Raw genomic sequence first — 21,412 nt, 5'->3', positions numbered from 1 at the left:
TCGGGTATGAATGAATGTAAGATGCGTGGATGCGGTGCAGAACAGAATCCATGCCGACGCGCTTTCTTTCGGGCCACTCAACACAATGTCATCCAGTGATTGCAAAATCTCACTAATAACAGTTCAATGAAGCGGTGACGCCGCGGATGTGGCAGTGTTAACTCTCAGTGAATCACATCCCAGTCTGAGACATTGATTTCCTGGTATTAGTGGAGTGTGTTGGTGGCCGTTCAGAAAGCGCGTCTCGCTGCATGAATCTCTGGTGATGTGGCTGAGTGCAACTCTCTCTCTTTCTTCCTGTCTCTTTTATTAGCTTCTGAGATTCCCCTCTTTCTTTCTGCAGGTGTGCGTTAGTAGTATCGCATCCTCTCTTTCTCTCACTCTCTCTTTCTCTCCTTGCTCCATCTGTGCTTCAGTCACACGACAGAGAGGAGACTCTTGGGCAAACTCTCACCTCCGGTGCTCTGCGGCCTCTCTTCTGACACAGCTTTCCTGAGGGTCAGATGTCTGCCGTCCGCTCTGCTCCCTTTGGCCGACACAATCGATGGCAGGGGAGGCAGCCAATCGGACTGGGCTCTCTGAATGGTGAGCACGCCCACTACGCTGTGTCTCTGGTGCCTCAGTGAGAGGCGGCCTCTTTGGCCTGGACGTGTTCGTTTTCACAGGCAAAGGTCAGATGTCAAGGGGGGGGGGGGGGTCAACGCCAGGAAACAAAGGCCATGGGGTCGAAGTTCAAGATGGAAGGAGGGAGGAGCAAGATGGAGATTCAGAGAGCGGTTTATCTTCACCATGGCAACCAGCGTGACTGTCAATCACATGCAGCCACAGTGTGCATTGCACATTCGCCCCGCCTGCATGTCACTAAGGGGCGGGGTGTGCAGCATCTACTGAGGTGCATCGTGGGTCCGGTAGTTGTTTAAACAAAAAAAAAAAAAAGAAAGAAAGGGGGTGTATAGCGGACTGCATGCACAGCCATCTCAGTGGAGGAGCTTTGAAAAAGCTGGACGATATTTCTTGACAAATAAATAAAACATAAAGAAAAGCAAAATAATAAAAATACCAAAAGAGGTCAAGGATATTTTAGGGAGGGGAGAGGGACTGCAGCTTTCTTCTGTTTTAAATGTTGGATCGATTAATCTATTAAAAATATTGAACCGCTAGCTAATTGGCTTTTTGTTTTGTGTGAACTGAGATCAGAATTTCTTGTTTTTGTCATTTGATTTACAGATTCTGAACAACATCTCCTGCCACCCTACCATTTTTAACTGTTTTCCAGAATTCATACTGCAACTCATCATAAGTTATGTTAATGTACTTAAACTACATTGCAACTAATTCTTGTTAACTCCACATTAAAGTAGATTTATCATTAAATACCATTTATAGCTTCTGTTTTGATTATTTTTTATGGTTAAAGGATTTTATTAGCAACCATTAAGCCTCTTTGGTTTCACTAAAAGGAGGTCAAACTTAGGGAGACAGTGTGCCACTGTACAGGTGAGATGTTAGCTCTAGACGCTTGAGAATACATACAGAAGAGAAGCGATGAAAGGTCGACACATTGTGAATACAACAGGGAAGAGGACCAGAGAGTGTGGAGGCTGAGGGAAACCAAGGGCCGGAAAAAAAAAAAAAAAAAGGAAACTGAAGGAACAGAAAATAAATAACTCAACAGAAGGTGGAACAGATGAGTGCGAGGAGGCCATGCTGCGTAGGCTTTATTTGCGTCTTGGTTTACTTGGTTGGAGGCGTTGTGGCGGCGGCGGCTGCTGCTGCGGCTGCTGTTGGGCATCGCCCGTTGCTATGGCAGCGCCTCCGCCGCTCCCATTGCTGCTGTCCTGATGGTGTTGCCGTGCGGCGCTTTTGCTGGAGCGTGAAGCGCCGTGCGAGCGAGAGTGTTGGCTGTGTCCGTGGCTTTGGCTCTGGCCCTCGGACGGGGAAGGCTTCGATGTGCCAGGACTACTGTGACATTTCTCGATAGTGGGCACCTGCGTGTCTAAAACAACCAGATTCACCAGATTACCAAAAGAGCTATCTTTAACTTTAGTGAACTCAGAGGCTGCAACCTGCTGTTACAAGCTGCTGGCTAGTGAGGTACTGAATCTAGCCAGCACAGTAACCGCCTCACCAAAATCGTACAGAATCCTAATTAAATTTGATGGTTATTTTTCTAAATTAGGGAAGCATTCAAAGCCTTCCACGGCCACGTTACCCTCTGTGTTAGAAGAAAGATCGAGGGAAGCTAAGGCTAGGCCTCTGGGCTGGGTGACATCATGGCAACCAAGAGAACAGACCACGAGAAAGCAAAAAGCATGAAGCAGAAGCTACAATGGGTGGAAAAATGGGCAGAGGAAGATGCCGTGATACGGGTGATAGGGTAGCAAATAGAGAAACAGAGGAGGATACTGAGATAGAAAAGCAGTTACAGGAAGAGGAGATAGGTAAAAAGATTGAAGAGGAAGACAGAAAAAGAAATAGAAGAGAAGCGGCAGAGTACAGAGGGTTGTTAAGGGATGATGGTGTTTTAAGTCAAGCAGGTGAGGGGGAATTCATCGCGTCCTACCCTTGGATGGATCTGGAAAGATCCCGTGGCTTCGGCTCTTGATGACAGATGACTTGGGGGAATCCTGATTATCATGCGAGGAGCCGGTGGTTTTAGGGGAGGAGTGCTGCGAGGAGGGTTTAGAAGAACCGTGTCGGCCCTGGCTCGAGTGGGAACGCCGGTGATGGTCCCCCTCGCTCTGCTCCTTGAGGGGGAGCCACCGCGGAACGTTGTCCAGCTGGGCGTTGTTGGACAAGTCAATGAGGACCTAGGAACAAACGCGGCAGTTTAACAAACATGGACTACAGCGACTTAACTATGAAACTGATACTAGCGCAGGGGGTTACCTCTCCTAAGAAATCATTTGAGGAGCATTTGTCGTAGTCCCACACGCTGACCTCCAGAGTCTTCTTCCTCAACTGGAACACACAAGTTGACACATTTGTCATGACTGCCCAACAAAACAGGATATAAAGTTATATCCTGCTGCTCTGCTGCCTATCGTTGCTGTTGTTTAACATGATAGGTAACCTAGGTCTAGAATTTGTCTAGCCTTCGTCATGGCCAGGGTATGCGCATGGTACATGTTTCGTACAGACTCCAGACGTTGTACCAGGTTGCTATTGCAAACTTTTCTTACAAATAAAGACGTAACAATCATTGCTTTGTATTACTAAATGGTATTTTTCCTGCCAGCTCTCACAAGCCACCTGCAGTTCTGCTGAAATCAGCTATTTGAAGGTGTCTGGTCGATGATGCAAGGCGCTGAGCTTGCACACTCTCTCATAATTTGTACAGACACTACATAACAAAATGTTATTACGCTCCTTGTTGTACTTGTAGCTAGCTACCTCCTGCATAGAACGGCTATCAAAGGTGTACCTGCTTCTGTGTACCTGGGAGTGTCTCTGACCACACACACAGTACCTGCTCCAGGTGGATGTTCTTATAGATGACGGTCTGGTTCCACTCAGGGTTCAGACTCTTTCCTGCATGTTTGGACTTCCTCTTGTTTTCAGCACTGGGGGGAGGGGTAAGACACATCACAATAATATACACTTGGTCAGCGTGCATGTAAAATGGCCTGCAGGTTAGTGGACCACCACACTGTAGTACGCACAAGATATTAAAAGTAGGGCATGATGTCACGGTAGAGGGAAGAGAATGAATGTGATGCACACTGTTTTGGATGGTAACGACGTATGGGCCTACGTGCATGGACGGCAGGGTACGATGTCAGGGTGGACTGCAAAAAAGTCCATTTTGATATCCATCAAGTCATTTAGTCTTGTTTCATGTCCTTAAACAACGAATGCATTTGACTAGAACAGACGTGTCAACAGCTCAAGAGTTCGGCATAAGACACGGCATTATTAACAATAATTTGACTCTTCAAGGAGACATGAGGGAAATATTTTACGTTCCACAAGACGCATCGGAACAGAATGAATGACTTGTTTAAGATGGATGTTTTTTGCAGCGTGTGGGGTTTGATTTAAGATTGTAGTATACGAGTAGGTCTGTAAGAGTTAGTTGGGAAAAGACAAGAACAGTCTACTCTATACTGGAAAACGATGGCATGAATGCGGACTGCGGAGCAAAATAAAAGGAGTTGTGTATTAAATGTGGAAGGCCGCCGAGGGTGCGGTACGATGTCGGGGCACAATGTAGGACATTATTGAGGGATCTGAATCACAAAACATGGACAAACTAAAGGGTGTCAGGGTCAATGTTAGGGTTTCAAATTACGATGGTTAGGGAAAATGAACAGCACAGGGGAATATCTGTTTATATGTATTAAGTGAAAGAAATGGTTAAGATTACTCTCCTCTAAGCTAAAAAGCAAAGGAACTTTTTTAGTAGAAGGGAAAATTATGAGAATATGGGAACTAAAGGGAAATAGTACAATTGTGCCAGGGTGAAGGTAGGAGTTAGTGGGACAGAACGATCAATAGGCTTCCAATGAGTTAGAAAACAACCTGGCCTTTTTGTTTCCTTGACTAAAACCAATTATTCAACCAAAAGAGAACCAAAGTGCCAAAGTGGGCAAGTCACATACCTGGCGTTCTGGACAACCATGACCTGACTGAGGGGGTCCAGCATGCATTAAATATAGAGAACAACATACAGAAACAATAGTCAGAGGGAGCGTGGGGGGGGTCAAAGAGTGTCTGTGGACTGGGAGTGCATATGTGGGCAGGGGCAGATTTAGGCCTACTGTGTGGTTTATGAAGTGTGGGACGAATAATGTGGGGAACTGCGGTGTGCTGCAGCAGTGCGCTGAAATTATAATCATGAGTTGCATGTATGTGTGCTTAGAGGGCTTTCAGGTCATGTGAAGTATCCTTTGGCAACCATAGTGGAGATCTGCCACTCATGGGTCACAGTGAATATCTGATTACATCTTTAAATCCGTGATAGTTTGGACCTATAATTTTGTATGTAGACATACATCCAAGTAATACTGGACGTCTAGTAGACAGAGATATATTCTACAGTTCCCATGAAAAGCTTGTTGTAACAACAGAACTTCCCGAAAAGGCTACTCTGCTCAGATTGGTCGCCATCAGTGGCCTGATCAGTCACTGCTCATTCCTAATTTAGCCCAAACTCTAATCCAGCAGTGCTGCTGGTGAAGGAGAGATGCATGGAGAGGGAAGGGACATAGAGATACAAGTAAGCATATCATTGGACGCAAAATTAGCATCCCCTGCGCGTAGGTGGAGTCACTAACATTTTTAGATTGCTTTCTAGGAAACTCTAAAACTACAGGTAAGAATACAAAAGTTTTGTTTTGACATTCTTGGTCCAGACTCTGAAGCACATACACCGATCGGGTATAACATTATGACCACCTTCCTAATATTGTGTAGGTCTCCCTTGTGCCTCCAAAACAGTTGTGACTCATCAGAGAATGGTCATGGGTCTTGTGGTGTCTGGTAACAAAATGTTGTTAGTGGGGGGCCTTTGGGTCCTATGTGTTGAGGGGAGGGGCCTCTGTGGATCATCCCACAGATACTTGATCAGTTTGGGATCTAGTGAATTTGGAGGTCAGGTCAACACCTTGTGCTGGTCTTCATGTTTTTGTTTTTTGTGTCTGTGTCTGTGAAGGGTGCTTCCATCAAGGAGGGTCATTGCTATGGGGTGAGGGTGCCTGGTCTGGTCTAGGTGGGTGCTACATGTCTGAGTAACATCCACATGAATGCCAGGTCCAAACGTTTCCCAGCAGAACATTGTATTGTTGGTTGATGTTATTTACTTCTCCTGTGAGTGGTCATAATGTTATGCCCGATTGGTGTACAGTCTAAGTTATATCACAGTGAATTTGATCTCATGGGAACTTTAAATGTGAAATATGAATAATTAATGGTAGTTTTCTCATCAGGTTGTAGTGCTCTTATTGATATTGATATGATTCCTGCAGAAGAACACATTCTTTAACCTCTGCAAAGCAAAGTGTTGAGGGTAGTTGTAGGTCAGCATCCTGAAGAACCATAATCCCAACTTTGTATACTCGGACCTGTTACTGTACACGACTTTCACAACCTATAATCACAAGTAGATTTTTCTTCTTTCCTGGTTGCTGTGTATCAAGCCATGGTTTCCAGCCACTGCAGCAGCTCCATGTGGTTGCCAGGAGATCTGTTATGCAACTGAAAAGCCTCCGTATGAATTACACTTGGTGCTGATAGCTGTGAGGGTTCATGTATACACACCGGGCGTATACACGAGAGCGTGCACACATGCGCTTAGGTGTGCGCGTCTCCGCTTTCGGGAAGTTGGCTGCGGGGCTGCCTTTAGCGCAGCCCCCGTCCCACGTATCACTCACAATGGCTTCTTCGCATATGTGTTAGAGTGACGGCTAAAAAAGCCCACAGCCATATATTATTACTTTTATCTGAAATGATGCCTGAAAAAAAAAAAAAAAAAACACTCTCTCGAGGGGCCTCATCTCATACAGAAGAGAAGGTGGGAGTCAATTGCATTACAGCGCAATCACAGTGAGAAGGGAGCCCTGGACTTCAGAGGGAGTGTGGATCATATTGCAAGTAAATATGAGAGCTATTGATTTTGACTGCACTCACACCTACAATAGAAAACCCATCAACGGGGGCGACGCGGGGGTATTATTTACATAATGTTTATGTCATTCGGCAGCGATAAGGAGCTGATGAGTTCATACAAAATGAAGCCCTTTGGAGCAACATTATAAAAGATATGATGAACCTACGTACAGTATGTGTAGTAGTGTATCGGTGCTATGAAATTGATACCAAAGACTGGTACACACTGAAAGATGTCATGGTAAGCTGAAATCAATAGTAAATCGGCTTTAAAGTGAATGGAAATTAGATTTCAGTTTTAAAAAAGCGTCCGTCTGCATAGCCTAAAATATCTTCTAACCCCTTACTTCCCATATCTGTACACCTACGCTATTTTATATCTCTGTTCCTGCTCTCCACTACTCAAGATGTGCTTTGAACTGCCGCACTCCTGACTCACCCTCTCCCCGGCAGGAGATACACCTTAACGAACGGATCGGAGTAGCCGTTGTTGTCCCGCGGGGCGAGGTTTCTGGCCTGCAGGACGTGGACGATCAGGTTGCCGAGCTGCTTGTCGTAGTGGATTTGCAGCTGCGAAGAGAAGTGCAGCTGACTTAACAGTGGATTTGAATACATTTGGGGGAAGAAGCAGCGTGTGATAAGAAAATGATATCTAATATAGCATTACATCGTTTCACACACCTGTATTTCTCCAGAGATGGGGTGGGACTGGGTCTTCGTTCCTTCCATAGTCTGTAGTAAATGAAAGCATCATGCTTAGATACTGCACGCAAAAATCTGTAGGCGGGTAGTTTGTGTTTACTGGTGGGCGTTCATGCTGTGCTGGGCTGTGCTTTATGCAGTGCTTGAGGCTAAACTGTAAGTTAAACTCTAAGAATGAATGCATCTGCATCCATATTCGTTTTGCATAAGTTTGAACTTGCAAAAAGGAACAAACTGTAATCTTAATGTGTTCCTCAAATTTCATGGTCGAACTGCGGCGCTAATATATTGAGCTCTTAAAGACACATGCTGCGCTTTTTTATGGCTCTCTGGGAAATGCTAGGTCTTCATTAGCCCTCTGCGGATTTAAACATAGCCTGAGAATCAAACTGTGCAACAACACGATAATCTTGATCTTAATAGTACCGACACCTCAGGAATTCTAAGACGAACATCTCATATAACCCCCTTGCCCCGTCGACTCGCCTTGCTGCTGTGGCGTTTCTTGCTGACGGAGGGGGATCCTGGCTGCCCGGGGCTGGATGTCGCCGAGGTGGTGGTGGGCAGACCAGAGGAGGAGGTGGACGTGGGAGCCTGCTGCTGCGACACTTTCTGCAGCTCGGCCGCCAGCTGCTTGGGATCAACACCTGGAGACCTGGGGGGTCTGTCCCCTAGGAGGTTCATACATGAAGCCGCTGGTACAGATTAACATTGTACTCACACAGACCCGTGCATGCAAAAGAACGAAAGTTGACTAAGCGCAAACCCACGACATTACGGTCACCAGTCTGCTTCATTGATACTGAATAATCAAGCTGAATATTAAAGCACCAAATTATGGGAATTTAAGGTACTCAGAATTGGTCCGTGTAATGCAGACAGACACAAGAAATAGGCCACAGACATGCATGAATGAACCTGATGAAAAAAATGAGTCATAGACAAGAGAGGAGATGAGCAGAGTCTAAAAATTACAAGAGACAAAATTGAATTGGGAAATACCAAGAAGGCAGCGCTGCCGGTGGAGAGGAATCAGTGAAGCCTTGAATGTTAACGCCGGTTTAAAGTACTGTCACTCACCTTTGCTGGGTTCTTGGAAATCCAGGTGCTGGGAACCCTCAGACTCAGCCAACATGTTGAGATCACTGAAAAATGGGGGAAATTATGTTTCAAAGAAAAAGTTTGAAATAGATTAAAAGCAAGAAAAGGAGAAAAGAAGCAACTAGATAGTTCTTCCACCCGTATTATTGCACCTTATCGTTTAACCTTATATGTATATAGTGTATATTTACTTCTATTTCTATTTGTTGTAGATTTGAACATATGCAAATATTATTTTATTTTATATTTATTTTATATAATAAAATTATATATAAATATCTCTTATATATATATTTTTTTAATTTATTTTATATATTATTTTACTGTCTTCAAATCATTTTTTTATATATATATATATTTATATTATTGTTTTTCTAATTAATTAATTAATTAATTATTTATTTTATTTTATTTTATTTTATTTTGTTTTATTTATTTTTTTACTGTCTTACACCTATCCTTATTTTTACTACCAGTATTCAAGTGTGTTTTTTAATGCAACTGAGCTACTGTGACGAAGCAATTTCCCTTGTGGATCAATAAAATCTGTCTGAGTCGAAGTCGAAGTCTGGCAAAATAAAAGACGGGAAAGATAGCAATCATGAATAACTTTTAAATATTTGAAATAAAATATCAGTCAGTGACAATGACGAGAAAAGACAAAAGAGGAGCCAGGGAGATGAAGGAGGAAAGGAGTTTGACATTAAGCAATCGTCTGATTAGAAAGTGGTCAAAGAGAATGATTCATTCATTTGAGATGAGATGAAGGAGGAAGTGTGTTAAAAAGAGACTTTACTCACAGTCTGACACACACTTCTGCCTCGTTACACGGCTGTCCGACGAGCCCTTGTACCTCTTCATAGGTTTTCCCCGTCAGAAGAACGCCATTCCACTCCAGGACTTGCATTCCTGGACATCACATCCAGGAAAACAACCGAAAAATAGAGTCTGGTTATTGATTCAGGTCTTTTTTTCCGAATACTCACGGAACAGAACAAACATTTCACTTCAAACGCAGCAGGAAATCAAAGCTTTTTAAAGAGGATCAATCCGTTCACGCTGGAGAGAATAAGCGACCGGTTCAGCATCTAAAACCCATTTTTTATTTATTTTTTTGGTTTAAATTCACAGCGAGAAATCTCTTTGGTGAAAACAAGCTTTGATTTCCGCTCGGCCGACACGGGCGTCGAACTGCAAGCCAGAACTGGAGAGATAAATGCCGGTGGCAGCCCAAACAGCAGCTGTGTGACAAAGCTGCTCATGGAGCGCCCAGGCACAAACAAGGTAAAAAAAAGAAAAACCTCCGAAATAAAACTATAATTTGCAGTGCGGGGTTTGAAACATGATGCATTAGAGCCTGGAGAGAATAGAAAACCCAATCAGATACAGTTACTGTAATCCACCCTAGCAATGACACATGTCTCATAGCAGGGGTTGACACATTATTTAGGTTTATTCCAGCAGTGAAACTCATATGAAATCCACTCAGCACAGCAAACCCACCAAAACACACCCTGCACTCTGGCAGGACTTACACCGATGGAAGCAGCTCATCAAGAGGGTCCTCTGTTTGCGTCGATACTCTCGGGCTGCATGTGTGAGTGGCAGGGAAGCTACACTTAAACTGACATCATAGATCAAATCGGTCGCTACAGACTCGGAAAGCTGCATTTCGGCGATCGCACGAGCAAATATTCATACACACACACACGCCGTGTCTGTCCCCGTGCGACTCTAAGCCTCTGCGGCTGTTGATTCTGACAACGTTTCGCCGTATTCACACCAGAGAGAGTGAGACGCCGCGTTCCCACTGGCGGAACTGAGGGGCTTTGCAGCCGTTCTGCTCAGTGGTGGTGACGGGGTTATGGGTGTTCTCATGGCTGAGTTGTCCTTGATGCTAACAACACCACAGATGTGCCTTGACTCTTGGACGCAAGCAGTCACCAACGGCTTCAGTCTATACATGAGACAAACAGATTATAGACGAGCCGGGACAACATACGGATACACAAGACTAAGAAGTTTGTTAAGACGCTAGAAGCTCTTTGACTTGTAGTATTTTCAATTGAGGATACGTTTCATGATTTAGTCTTTAATTTAGCCACACACGCAGCATGCCTCAGGTCATTAGCAAACTTAGCATGCTAACATGTCAAACTAACTGTAGTAGACATTGTACCTGCAAAATATTAGCATATTAGCATTGACGTCCCTTTGACAAAGCCAAAAGAATACAGTAACTGTAGGTTCTTAGTCTTGTTTTTATAAGCTAGCTGTTTTATTTTTTTACCTACTGCCTTGTAATAATCAGGCATAACATTATGACCACCTTCCTAATATTGTGTAGGTCTCCCTTGTGCCTCCAAAACAGTTGTGACTCATCAGAGAATGGACATGGCCCTTCTGAGGGTGTCCTGTGGTGTCTGGAAACAGAATGTTGTTAGTGGGGGCCTTTGGGTCCTATGGGTTGAGGGGAGGGGCCTCTGTGGATCATCCCACAGATACTTGATCAGTTTGGGATCTAGTGAATTTGGAGGCCAGGTCAACACCTTGTGCTGTTCTTCATGTTTTTTTTTAGTTGTTCCTAAAGCGTTTTTGTGTCAGGCTGCATCCTGCTGGGGATGGTTGCTGTCATTGCTATCGGGTGCCTGGTCTGCAGGTCTGGTCTAGGTGGGTGGTACATGTCTAAGTAACATCCACACTTTCCCAGCAGAACATTGTATTGGAGAATGGTCATAATGTTATGCCTGATTGGTGTATATTCTTTTTTTCAATACTACTTTTTCTTTCAAATGTAAGTCCAAGTAACGTTTGTTAAAAAAACAATCAAGGCAATTTGTCTAAACGGTTTCAGATCGATATTTAAAACAGGTTTCCCAGGAACCTTTTAAGAATGTCCTAAAGTAGCAGAGAGAGAAATGTAACAGCATTAATAAGCAAACGTTCAACAGCAGATGGATCGCAGACACTATACAGCTCCATACCGGGCTGGGATACCTCTCTCTTGTGGCAGCTTTTAAAAGGCTCGGACCACAGCTTTACCAGTTGTCCAACAACCTCAACGTGACTATGAGTATCCAGATGCACTGGGAGGGCAATAGAGTTAACTGTTCCCAGACTCCCCCCTCATGTGAAATCAATAACACCTCATAAAATGCACTGCTGTTAATATACCACACAGCACGGTGTACGGGTGAAACCACAGGTCATACATCTGTGGCTTAGTGCGTAATGGACACTTGGTGAAATAGCTAACTCTAGCATAGTGGGTTTTTGGGGATGAAATAAGCTATTTTCTCATGACATAATCATAAAGCTGTATCTCCAAGATCCTAAGCATTCTCCATGAGCTATACCTTTCTTATTTCTCATGAACAAATGTGAGTCGTGGCCCATTGCCCGGAGGTGACAAACCTAAATGCAAGTCAAGACCTATTTTTGTCATCATTAATTTCTCTCACTCTAACTCTATGTTTGATTCCTCCAAAGGCAGCTGATGATATGAATCACATTTCTGAGGAATACTTTTGTTATGCTTCTTGAGATTTAGACGACACCGTTGTTTGAAAAGCCCAGAGCGGCTATGCTTGCAATTAATCTCTCTTCTAACAGTTTAACTTATCGTGATTGAGCAACTTTTTGTTTCATGTAGGAGAAAACGAGTGTCTTGGCCACCAAGATCGCTAGTATGACAGTAGGGTTTATAGCCTGAAGTGAGTCCACCTGTGAAGTTACAAGTGTTGACTATAGTGATTTGGTATCACAAAATCCCTAGTCTCCTCGGTGAGAATCCTCAGTTTAACCCATTCAACCACCAATTGCAAAAAAACTGCACTAATAAATAACTGCAAATACAGCCTCTTGACATTTCCATATTCTTGTGTCTATATGGTAAGTTAAGAACTACAACCACATTATATAGTTAGCTAAGCTTAGCACAAAGTCTGGAAACAGCAGGAAATAAACCTGGCTCAGTTCAAAGGTCAATACTTGGCTGGCCAACAGCACATAACCTTTACAACTATGATTTTTTTGTTGTTTTTGTGTGTGTCTTAACAAAAACATGATAAATATTGTTAATTTAGCTGGACAGACCCACGTTTTACTTAGCTGGCTCCTGGTGTTAGCTTAAATGGTTTCTTTATGCCTATGGTTCCGGCGGACCGCAATATTTCTTTGGTGCATAGTGAAGTTTGATTTATTAAAAGATCTCACCTTCAAGAATCTTTCCTGTTTGTTCTGCAGCTCCACCAGGCAGGACTTTGGCAACATAGGCTCCAATGTCTCCGTTACTGCCAGGGACCTCTTTTCCTCCGACTATACGGATACCCAGACCATTTCCTGTTCAGGCCCCAAAAACAAAGAGCGGCATCATTACAGTCTGTAATCTCTAACGTTAGCGTTGTTCTTTCACATGACCAAACACACACACACATGCAAACTCAAAAAGCCAAACAGCCGAAGCCTACAAAGCCAAAATGCAGCAACTACAGATGTTACTGGGAATTTGAAGTTTTGCTGCCATACAAAAATTATAACTGAATTGAAATGTGTAACAAGAAACACAAACGTTTAAAATTGTCACGCGGGTAAACTAGCAAAGGAAGAGAGATTCAGCAAGTGAAAGCTAGTTGGTGAGAAATATTGCCTTCAAATGGGTTTGTTTTACCATTTTCACAAGAGGAGTCCATTTGTATGTCTCCCTCTTGTGGTATTCACAACCTTGCAACTGGAAACTTTGATATGGTCCATTTTCGAGTTCAAGTTGTGACCTATGGTTGTGACATGTTTGTTGACCTTTTCAGAAATAGTAGTACAGTGGATGGTAAGTTAATATATTGTAATTTAAGAGTATAGAGTTTTCTTACTTTGTAATTTTGTATTATATTATAGGAAACGGTCTCCTCCTCTCATCATGACTTTGCATTTCCTGCACTAAGTTAGCTTAGCGTAGCACTCGTTAGCTTGCTAAACTGAAATCCTTGGTAGTTTCTAGACACCAGCAGTTACCTAGCAGATGTGTTCTCACAATTTACAGGTTATGTGACCACATGAGTGTACACAACTTTGTACACACGACTTCCCATGCCCTCACAAGTTCCATTTGAAGGAAGCAATAGCAACAACTAGACGTAGCTAATGTTAAAACTCAATGTACGTGCCATCATAGCACCTGCTGACTGAAAAACATCAAATTTCATGAACAATTTAACAATTTAAGAAACTTAGCTTCATGGTTCCACATAACAAAATGAGGTAGGAGCTTGTCAAGCCATTTAAGAGACAACACCTGGCAAAACTCCAGGTGACGGTTACTAGCTTAGCATGTTATCTTAGCTCTGAAGTCCCTGGGATTCACTCAGCCTGTGGTAGAAAAGTCAGGGGACAATTTTCTTTGTAGACAGATAATTTCTAATCCCCAGATGTTAATCCAAAGACAATCGTTCACCACACACGATTTTGTTACTCAGTTTGCTGGTCAGCCATAAAAACGTAAAGCCATTTTCTCTCAACACCAGCCCCTCAATCACTTTTCTCTACACACACACAAAAGCCATCAATTACAAAGAACCAGAACCTCACTCACTAATTAAACATGTTTGCATGGAAAAAGAGACATAAACTAAACGAGTGAGGCAAAATGACTGAGTTGACACTCGTAAATAAAATTCTTTGTGGGCTGTTGGTTTATTGCATAAGGTAATCCAGAGTGTGAGGGATACGCCATCTTGAGCATGGCAATGACTGATGAGTGTGGAAAGGAGCCAAATCAAAGGACAAGCCAGGAAATGAAATGTCTGCCTGCGTTGAGCCTGGAGGAATGGTGTGATGGAACGTAATGGCAAGGGAAGTGACTTGACTGTTTGGCACGAGCATCAAGTGAATAAAACGCATGGAGCATACTAGTCATGCTCCGTAGGCCTAATGAGATAATAATATGTACATTTTATTCCTTTTAAATAGTGATAGTGATATTTTATGATAATTATTCATAATCTTATTCATAATAAAAGGAAAGCAATATCTTTGCTGTAAGAAACGCATATTTGATGGTAGTAAGCAAGCAGTGATTCTAATATTCCAATTTAATGCATGCAGAACAGTCAATAACACTTATTTAGCTTGCAATACATGCTGCTAACGTATCATTCTTACGTTAGCATGCTAGTAAACTGAGGTACTTTACCTGAGACACTGCGGTCTTTGGGATCCCTCTGCAGTTTGACCCTGAGGTGAGGGAATGGGTAGTATGGGCCTTTTCCCTGTTGCCCACACACAATGGTGAGATTTTAAGCAATTTGACTAACCATGTGTACTCCTGCATACAGTATATCCACATGCACATTAGAAATTTACCTGTCTCTTCTCCTGTCCGTTCTCTGACCGTCCATCTCTTGGTTTGTCAAACCAGTCTGTCTCTTCTCGTCTAAGGTGGTAGGCTTCAAGGATAAAAACAAAGAACAAGCACTGCTTCAGTACCTGTCTGAGAACCTGGACTGCATTGCACGTGAGAGGGTGGGTTTCAGGTAATTTAAGCAAAATTCTATTTGTGAAAAGTAATTAGGGTGAAAAATATTTGGAAGCCACAAGGGCCAAATGAAATTTCAATTTGGATTTATTTTTCCATAAGAAATAAGAAAAGGATGCCAAGCAAGGCTACATTTTCACAAATATTATAGGAGAAGAAAAAAATGCAGTTAGTGCGTTAATAAATCAATATTAGTATAGTAGCATAATCTAAAGCTATGATGTGAGAAGTTTGTATGAATGTAAATGTTGGGTATCTGTATATCACTATTAAGTTATTTCCAAAACACATCATATTCGTAAAATATCCTATAAAATCATTAACATTAGTTCTGAATTGATACTTCAAGTGTTATTTGACTGCCATTTTAAGAATGTCGTAAACCTCCCCAACATTTAGGCATCAGTTTATGGTGATGTGCATTTTATTTGTGGTGCAGGTTAATATACTTAAGCGTTAGATAGGTAACTAGAGAACTGAACTAATACTCTACCATTGGGTGCATCGTCTCTGTTCAAAGCCATCAGGGATTCACTTAGGGCTGGAATCAAGGCAAATGGGTTTACATTGCAAAATAATGGGATCCATAGGAATCAGAAAACCAGAAATATAAACAATGGTGCTTTCAGTAGAGTAAGTCCTTACTTAAACCAAGACATTTGGTCATTTTTCCTTTGTCCTCAACTTATAAACTCTCTGGTTCTATGCTGCTTTATGGAAGCACTTTTTATAACACACAAATTAGTGTCACACAGATAATAGCTGAAAGTGTAGGCATTGTTTGTATTTAATTAATGTTTCCTTTGGCTTCTCTCTTGTTGTAATTAAAAGCTCTTAATCCATTTGACAGAAACTATTTGCAGCTCACAAGCTTTCACTTATAAAAACTTAAGACAAAAAATAATAATACTAACAGAACGTTTGCTAAGCAAAATGTATTCATTCACTTGTATAATGAGTTGTTTCATTTGATAGGATTATTTCCTGTTTTATAATAAAAAAAATATGAAAAACTACACTAAAGCGAGACAGTAATACCTTCAGGAAATGCAGTAAAAACATTTACGTGGCAACATAAAGCCATGGACAAATCACAACACAAAAGCAAATATTCAAGACGAGACATGCAAGTTAAAGTTTTACATTTATTACACACAGAAGTGTTGAAACCACATACCATGCATTTCAAACATAAAAATATTCAAGGTCCCTGTACTGTGATAAATGCATCCTGTATCAAGTATCAAGTATTCATGTCTAAGAATGTCAAAGTACTTAACCCACAAATATTAAAAACCTATTCCATCACAATTTTCAATATCCACATTACAGATTAGCTATCAGAAATGTATTTGATGTACTAAAGCTATGTCACCATTAACAATAAACTGTAATTTCAAACAGCAAATTTAAGAGTTTCAATTGACAGAAATCTGGACCAATTGTGTATATTTTGCAAGTGGCAGAGGCACTTTTTTTAGTGTATCACTTGTGGGGAAAACATTTTCTAAACCTGACTACTGTTTTGGATTAGTCTGCTACTATGCCCTAGGCATTGTGCTTAGGATTTCAAAGACTGTGACACTCTTCTTTACCTCCTGCATTAGCTACAAGTGACAGTATGCTCTAAGTAAAATATGTGAGTGTTATTTGATGCTCCCACCTAATATAACTTCACAGGAAGTTAGATTTTACAGGGACATGCAGTGAAAGTAGTTTATCTACAAAAGAGACAGAAACACAGTGCATGCATAAAGGGCCTATAAGACGAAGACGAAGGAAACTGCACAAAGGCATGCATAGACACCAGATCTCAACAAACTAAGTGTACTGACCCCAGAAAATGAAAAGAAAATACATTCACTAAAGTTAAGGTCAAACATGATAACACAAAACCTTTAGTAGACACATGCAGAATTTGAATTGATATACACAAGCTAAACATTATCCAACATAGCAAATCCATGCAAAACAAACCATAACCAGACACTCTTAATGATGAAATACTGAATAGGAAAAGAATGACAGTGTGACAAGTATGCTTTTTACCTTCACTATCTGACATGGTGCCCTGAAGGTCATCCAGCAGCACATAACCCCTACCCCTGGTTGGCTCTTCCCTGATATGTTGCTGCTGCTGGGATTCCTGCAAAGATAGGCAAGAACCAAACTGGTCCCTTGAATCAGCTGAGATGGGGGGCAGAGGTCCTGCTGATGCACGGGCCATGCCCATGGGCTGCCCAACAGGGCTCAGTGGACTCTCTTCCTCCGAGTTCTGCGCCACTATGGGTATTCGTCCACGCCCACTTTGAACAATAGGAAGGCTCGTTGGTTTGGTGCGACCAGAGGGGGTTTGATAACTTGGCCCATCTCCAGATGTTTCACCATCTCCTTTAAGCCTTAGCGAAGAGCTGGATGGGTCCCTTTTGATAGACAAGTCTAGACCATAGCAAGATGTGGGCCTAGATGAGGGTCTTGAGCGACTACCACTAGGATAGGCAGAGTCCAAGCCCAAGCTCTGGCCCAGGTTTAGTGACCCAGCCAAGTTGGCACCCAAGGTGGACCCAAGATATTTTTGCTGCTCTGCAATATTTTTACGAAGGCCAAAGGTAATCTCATCCTGCATGAGCCGACTGGATCTCGGAGATGCACTTGTTGACCCCAGATAGCTGCTATAGTCTGTCTCCAAACCTCTGCTGTCTGTCATAGAGGAATACTTGGAGGAGATTTTAGGATCTAGTAGTGGAGTCTTATGTTTTTGGTACAACATAGATGCTGGGAGTTGTTTAGCTGCCTGCTTCTCAAGAGTAAGTCGACTGATGCTGTACTTATCTGACTTTGGATAGTGTCTTTGGGAGTAACCAGAAATGCTAGTGCTTGGAGTATAGTAGTGTTGAGAGAGACCTGTCAGTTGTTCTAAGTTTTCTGTCCCACCTGTACTTCTCCTAAACTCTTGCTTGAGCTGCTGTTTCAGAAGTTTCAGTTCATAGGGTTCCTCCATTGTATCCTCTTCATCAGGAGTCTTTCCAAAAGTATGGAGTCTGGAGGTGGATCCCAAATAGTCAGTAGACCCCAGATCTGCAGCACTCCTACGCAGCAACTTCTCTGCCTTAGCCAGCTCCCTCTCAGCCAGACTATAAGATGAAGACAGGCCTGTGGAACTCTTGGCTAGTTCTGCAGCATCTTCGAGGAGCATGTAACTCCGAGGTGTATGGTGATCTACATCTGTGTAGTAGGAATCTGATACTGCAGACATTGGGCTACTTGCTATACTTCCCACATCCAAGGCTCTGAGGTCAAGGTGGTTGCCGTATTTGTCATACTTGACCCCAAGGTAAGCTGATGATGTGGGATCAGGCTGACGGCTAATGACATCATATTTAGTTGCATCCAATTCTGAGAGTAGAGCTGCTTGTCTTGCAGCTTTCTGTTGCAATAAAAGCATCTGGTGGTAACTCTGCTGCTGAGAGGTAGTGAGTGAAGGGACAGAGGAGTAAATCGAATGAGACTGGTAAGACTGGGGAGTCTGATAAAGAGACTGCTGATATTGCGTTTGATTGTACTGATACTGGTATTTTTCATATTCGTGCTTGGTTTGAGGTGGCTCAAAGTCATCTAGTTCTGACTGAGGAGCTGTCCTTGGCCGTTCTAAACCATGGCCTTCGATCTCCTCGTCTTCACCAGCGCCACGTCCACCTCTAGTCTCTCTTATGTTACTGACCTCACTGTCTGACATGTAGTCTCTGTCTTCTGCAACACTCTGTAAGTAGGCCCTTTCCCTTTTTTCTCTCTCCTTTAGTAGTGCATCTTTTCTACGATTAATTCCCATCTCCAAGTACCTGAGCTTGGCGTCTATCTCTTTCTCTTCTTCATCTAATTCTGCTTGTCTTTTGCGGAGCTTGGAAGACTCACGCTCCACTAGATCTAGCTCACGATCAATGTCTTGTAGGATCTTGGCACGTGCCATGTTGGAATTACGGCACATCCTACGACGGGCAGAACCCGTGCTGTAAGCTGTTTGGCCAGTGGTTGTTGATTCATCCTCTGATGGTGGATTGGGGAGAGTCCTTTTCACCTTCTTTTGAGTGCCTGTTGGTGTGCCGCCTGAGCCTTTCCCCTGTAAGAAGAAAAAGATTACTGTTGCATGACTTCAAGAAGCCAAATGGTAATATTATGTTCAGAATTAGAAAAATTGATTTTTTAGCACTCAGATTACTCAGATAAAGGCTAAAGTTTGTATGAACAGGGTTATAATATAATTTCTTAATAGTCTTAAATCATGATTAAATACTGACAAAATTAATTGTAGACTGTATGAAAACACAATTTATTCTTCACCTCTCAAGTGTCCAAGTAATATCTCTGTCCACTACCATTACAAACTACACACTAACTTTCACTTTAGTCTAAAAATAAGTAAATTATTCACACTGGGCCTCTATGGATTTCTGACAGTTATGTATCCCGCAGTTATCTTGCGAGCTTTGGTTGATTCCGATCTGTTTATGTGTGTATGAAATTTTCAACGGTGAATTTGCCCAAGCAGAAAACTAAATTCTACAGCCAATAGTATTTTATAAAGAAAAGCTTAAGCTATTAACCAAGATTATTAACCAAAAGAAACATTTAAACCTGGACGACATCCAAAGTTAAGTCAACTAGTGTTTTTGCTTTCTTAACCTTCCTGACATGTATGTCAATCAATGTGACATTTGTAAAGTTATTGTACTTACAGTATAGCTATCACCATACTGGGTGCCAGAACTTCCTCTTTCTTCTCCTGTTGGGCTCATGGGCTTAGGGTCAGACATGGATCTCTGCATGGATTTTGGTCCTCTGGGACTTGCTGGGGAGGTTTTTGATGGATCCGCACTACCTCTTAGCTTTTGTGGGCTTGTATCACCAAGTGACTTATCATATGATACAAACTCAAGGGATTTGCTAGGTGATATACAAGGGGATATGGGGGAATAAAGCACTTTGGGGGATTTAGGAGGGGCTTGAAGCGTAGAGGAATCAGCTTTGAGGTTAGGAGATTGGCCTATTTCTAAGGGAGTAGGTCGTTTCTTTGGTGAGGTCCTTTCAGAGTCAGACAGCTCCATCCTGGTGTCCATTATAATATTACCCTCTGTATCCGTTTGTATAGAAATCTCAGTGTGGGCTTGGAGAGACATCTCTGAATGACCACTCCTATCACCCCTGGCTGTACGTGGCCGGCTTTGTCGGCTTCTGCTCTGAGCTTCCCATTCCTCTTGATCCTCATCATCAGTCTGCACACAACTGTCTACACTCTTTTTAACGCTTCTCTTTTTTCTCCCTGCTGTATAAGCTTTGCTGACCGTTTCATCCTCTTCATCAGTCTGACACCCACTATCAGTGATCTTTCGTGCCAGTACTGTACCATCAGGTCCTAAGACAACTGCCTCCTGTACACCACGCCCTGGTGTGTCCCCACCAGGGTACATCTGACGAAGCTTTTGCTCTTCAAGTTGCATACGGAGTTGCTCTTGGAGTCTCTGAATCTGCTCAAGCTGCTGCTGTTGCTGGGCATAGGTTTCTTTCTGCATCATAAGGTGAGCCTGTCTTTCCTCTTCTTGTTGGGCCAGTATCTGCTGCTTCATGACTTGCAGCTCTTCCAGTTCCTTCTGTACCAGGATCTGTTCTTGTTCACGGAACCGCTGGATCTCCTGACGCTCCCATTCTAATTCCTCAGCTAAGCGCTGTTGCTTGAGTTTCTCCATTTCCAGCCTCTCACGCTCTGCCTGATACTGGCCATCCCCAGGAACCATGGGCGAAGACAGAGCCTCTAGAGAAGCAGCTATGGCCTCCAGAGAAGCATCAGTATAGGTGTCAAGGGATAAAGAGGTTGTTGCTGTAGAGGCAGCAGTAGTATCCACTCTAGATATCTCCAGATTGAGAGGGGCATCTCCTTGTTCTTCTGTTGCAGTAATTGAGATGGTGGACAGAAAACTCTGAGACCGTGTAAGTGGCAGGTTCTGGAGGTTGGAAAGGGAAGGCATGGTGTCGCTGGTATGCATACCAGACAGGGTGTTATATGTTGTACTAAATATGGACCCAGGCTGAGTGGTAATGGCATATGTAGATGGAATTGGTGCTGCAACAGAAGAATAGACCACTCCATTTGATGACCTCAAAACACTGCTTGTACCAAAGAGTGTACCAACAGCACTTGTGACTCTGGCTTGGGAATAGGGTGGAATTGTCATTCCAGCGTAAGTTCCTTTCTTGGAGTAGTCAACAGCTTCACCTGTCAAAAGTCAAAAATATCAGTTCAGTCCCAATATTGCAGCGTTACTGAATGTTGAATCAAGCCATGCTTCATCCAATTTCTGAAAAAAAAAAAAGGTGGAACATGGAAAAAACTCCAATACTGACGTGCAACAATCATAATAGCATGCAGGCACATGCAAAATCTTATGAAGAAAAGAAACAAAAAAACAAAAAACAAAATAA

At 42.6% G+C, this 21,412-nt stretch overlaps 1 protein-coding gene across 1 annotated transcript in view; it reads right to left on the bottom strand.

The window, feature by feature from the left end:
* pcloa (piccolo presynaptic cytomatrix protein a) overlaps positions 1–21,412 on the bottom strand; it is a gene marked incomplete at both ends in the record, with an annotated part of 55,768 nt that overhangs the window by 4,718 nt on the left and 29,638 nt on the right. Inside the window, 16 exons of the mRNA XM_084573486.1 lie at positions 1,739–1,996; positions 2,564–2,810; positions 2,890–2,961; positions 3,470–3,563; positions 4,602–4,628; positions 7,046–7,176; positions 7,288–7,338; positions 7,795–7,979; positions 8,389–8,453; positions 9,210–9,318; positions 12,625–12,750; positions 14,597–14,672; positions 14,767–14,849; positions 15,432–15,479; positions 16,988–19,055; positions 19,672–21,206. Of these exons, the coding sequence (XP_084429612.1) occupies positions 1,739–1,996; positions 2,564–2,810; positions 2,890–2,961; positions 3,470–3,563; positions 4,602–4,628; positions 7,046–7,176; positions 7,288–7,338; positions 7,795–7,979; positions 8,389–8,453; positions 9,210–9,318; positions 12,625–12,750; positions 14,597–14,672; positions 14,767–14,849; positions 15,432–15,479; positions 16,988–19,055; positions 19,672–21,206 (5,175 nt within the window). The remainder of the gene's footprint in view (positions 1–1,738; positions 1,997–2,563; positions 2,811–2,889; positions 2,962–3,469; positions 3,564–4,601; positions 4,629–7,045; positions 7,177–7,287; positions 7,339–7,794; positions 7,980–8,388; positions 8,454–9,209; positions 9,319–12,624; positions 12,751–14,596; positions 14,673–14,766; positions 14,850–15,431; positions 15,480–16,987; positions 19,056–19,671; positions 21,207–21,412) is intronic.

Source organism: Chelon labrosus, assembly GCF_963514085.1.
Source record: "Chelon labrosus genome assembly, chromosome: 23".
NCBI lineage: Eukaryota > Metazoa > Chordata > Actinopteri > Mugiliformes > Mugilidae > Chelon > Chelon labrosus.
Note: the sequence above shows the minus strand (reverse complement) of the source record. Positions and strands in the feature narration are given on the sequence as shown.